Source organism: Periplaneta americana, chromosome 13 (assembly GCF_040183065.1).
Source record: "Periplaneta americana isolate PAMFEO1 chromosome 13, P.americana_PAMFEO1_priV1, whole genome shotgun sequence".
Lineage (NCBI taxonomy): Eukaryota > Metazoa > Arthropoda > Insecta > Blattodea > Blattidae > Periplaneta > Periplaneta americana.
In genome coordinates this window covers 38,082,629-38,085,717 of record NC_091129.1, presented here as the reverse complement: position 1 = coordinate 38,085,717, position 3,089 = coordinate 38,082,629, and the positions used below count along the sequence as shown (strand labels likewise).

The 3,089-nt window shown below is 38.7% G+C and overlaps 1 protein-coding gene across 1 annotated transcript in view; it reads left to right on the top strand.

Annotated features, from left to right (window-relative positions):
- Positions 1-2,700, top strand: part of LOC138711808 (alpha-tocopherol transfer protein-like) — a 52,592-nt gene extending 49,892 nt beyond the window's left edge. The window contains exon 7 of the mRNA XM_069843058.1: positions 2,440-2,700. Coding sequence (XP_069699159.1) covers positions 2,440-2,591 — 152 coding nt within the window. The 3' untranslated portion in view covers positions 2,592-2,700. The remainder of the gene's footprint in view (positions 1-2,439) is intronic.
- Positions 2,701-3,089: the final 389 nt, after the last annotated feature.

Sequence of the window (3,089 nt, the reverse complement as noted above, 5' to 3'; positions counted from 1 at the left end):
TTATGTTTTCAATTTATCAAATTGTTTACTATCTGCAAACACTTAATCTAAACGTCAGCAATCCCTATATGAAGAATCCAGCAAACGCAATCAGTTTTATAGTGCCTTATGACATGCAGGTGTAGCAGCATGCATTCATTTTCGAAAACTAGAATATCTAACATTCAAAACGTTTCTTGAAAAATACTGCAACCAATTAATCCTTTCTGAGTCAAATGTGCGCAAGCATTACTTGGATTCAATCTACATGACGCAATGAACAGAATCTGACAGCATATTGGAGATTCACATATATGGATGTCAAGTGACGGAACGAATAACAATCTTGGTCAATAAATTCCGAATTCTGTTCTCGGGAAATTGAATCCAGACGTGCTATTCCGAGCTTATTGATAGGCACAAAGCAATTCCTTAGACTAACCAAATCGCACCATTTATCAACAATGGACTGAAAGAACTATATCCAAATAATGTTAACGGAAACAAAGTGCTGCTCACCTACAAAGATGCCGCGGCATACATGGTTACTGCAATGGCGTTGCCTGGGCTGTTGTATTCTTTTATGTTGCACGTGACGTGTCTTGCCCATGATATTTTCACAACAAGAATGGCTCTCTATTTCTGAATTTTAAACACTCTCGTCAACAATGGGTATTTCACTCCACACAGCAACTCAGTATTCGTTATTGCACTCCACAGACGAGGATGACAATTGACTTCGATTATTGAGAACAACAATGTACTCCTAATTTCAACTAATGTTCACAAAGCACTATTTAAAAAACAAAACTGTCAGTTCTCAGTTCACAGTTCCTTTGTCTTGGCTAGTTCTTCTAGCTCATTCACTGAAGTTCACGGTATATCGAACCCAAGACTTCCCGAGACAGTCCATTGAACTTCGAACTCAAGACTTTCACATAAAGTTCACCGCACGCCGATCCAAAGACTTTCGGCCGCTTTGCTTCCGCCTGGACGCTCACTGCTGCTTCACAAAAACTGACTGAACTGTTCTAAACTGAACCGAAATGGCTCTTCTCCGCTTCTTGTATTTATTGCTAAGTAACACTTCGCGAGCCTTCTATTACTGGACGTTTCGTTACAACAATCGGCTCGCGAAGCTTTTCGAAACTTCCAGCTTCCCTCCTTTGCTTCGCGCCACATTGCAACTTCGGCAAGCTTTTCGCAGCTTTCCTCTCTCCCCACGCGCCTCGTTTCTTCCACGCGCGCCCTCCCTTCTGCGGGACGCGTGCTCGACTCTCGACGCGGCTGTCACAATATGAACCGCGTGGCAGAACAAGTAAGGGTAGATTTCCCTACGGTCAAAGAACTAATCTCTACGGTGAAAAATATTTCCGTCAAGTTACCGTCAAGGATACATGCTTTCAGAGGAGAGCACCCAGATATTCCTTAGCCACCTTAATCAGTCCTTACCTCATGCTGAACATGGTTAAAAGGAGCAGAGTACTACAGTGAGCATTTCTTAAAGATCCAGAAAGTCATAAAAATATTTACACAAGGATGATGTTTGTGTCACTTCGGCAAAACAGTTACTGTACTTTAAGATCGCTTCTTCCCCCGTGATTTGGTTTACATTAGGAGGAGTCCAAACAACAGATCATGGAAGTACAAAGAGATGTGGGAGAAAGAGTGTGTACAAAAATTGAAAGTGATTTAAAAAGTAAAAGGATCTGAAGGAATTGCGTGCAGCAGCAGATATTCTTGTGGGGAAATGAATAATTAGTGTTCTTGATTGCAGCATTCCAGTTTAACATGTGACGAAATTGAAGTATCCCGCCGTCACATCTGTTTATGAAGAACGTTCTGTTTCTGCTTATAAACTATTTTCACCGATAAGCGCCAAACTTGTTCTCGAGACCACTTAGATAAAATGTTGATAATGCGTTGCGAAGTCAGATATGGTTTGAACAGTTGAAACAATTGTTGTGCACTTTAAATGCATTTAGGTGTATACAAATCATTTAAAGTGACAGTACCGGTACCTTTGACAGAGCATAATCTTTTGAATAAACACACTTTGGACAATAAATTATAATTTCCTGTAGCTTAGAGCTATATTCTTAAGGTCTAATGTTACGTTTTTGGCATTTGTCAATATATATTTGCGGATTTGTTAATATTGTATTACTTCGTTAAATATTTATGGTGTTTTTTATCTTATACATTCACAGCCTATTTTATGTTTTGTAAAGTCTTAATGAGGTACTGAAAGAGCTAGTTTTAGATACCTAAAACAGATTTTTTGTTAGATTATTACTTACAAGTCCGCGGTCTATTCATAACATGCCTTTCCATTCAAAGGTCATTGTTTAAAACAACAGCTAAGAAAATGTGTCGTATATTGGCCCCACTTTCTATATAGTAAATTATTTCTACATTTTGTTTTAGCAAGTGTCCAACATCTTGCTGGGTCTGTTTCAGATCTGTGGCTTAAGAAATTAGACAGTTACCACGACTGGTTCCTGCAACACAATAACTTCAAGTCTGACGAGAGAAAAAGACTAGGAGGTGACTTTAATTCTGGTGATCTCTTCGGCTTTGATGACTCCTTCAGGAGGCTCAATCTTGACTAAATTCATGTTAACGGACAAGTACTGTAAATGATGAACTGTTTCAACAAAAAATAACAGAATATCTATTTTTTAAAGTCATGTAATAAATAATTAAACAGTTATAGATGCATCTTTCTTTCGACTCTATTCGTCTCAAATACCTGGTCATATACCAAACGTGGAGCTGCGCTTATGTCCTGGACGATAAGTAAGTGCTTTACTCCTTTCAAGGTTGTGCCAAAACGTAATAGAGTAAAATGAAAAAAGGTAAGTTCAGATGAAATTGCCTAAAAATACAGAACGAGATGTGATCGGGACCCTAACCTACAATGCGTTATTTGACGTTTCTAGTAAAGTTTATTCGTAAGTTTTGTGTTTATTAATATTTTTACGTGTGCCAGCAAACTCAACCACATATAATATCGGATATTTATAGCGTTATTATACACATAACGTTACTCCGGCCATCCTCTACCAACGCGACAGCTCTAGCAGTGTTCTTGGGGCTTAACGGCATCT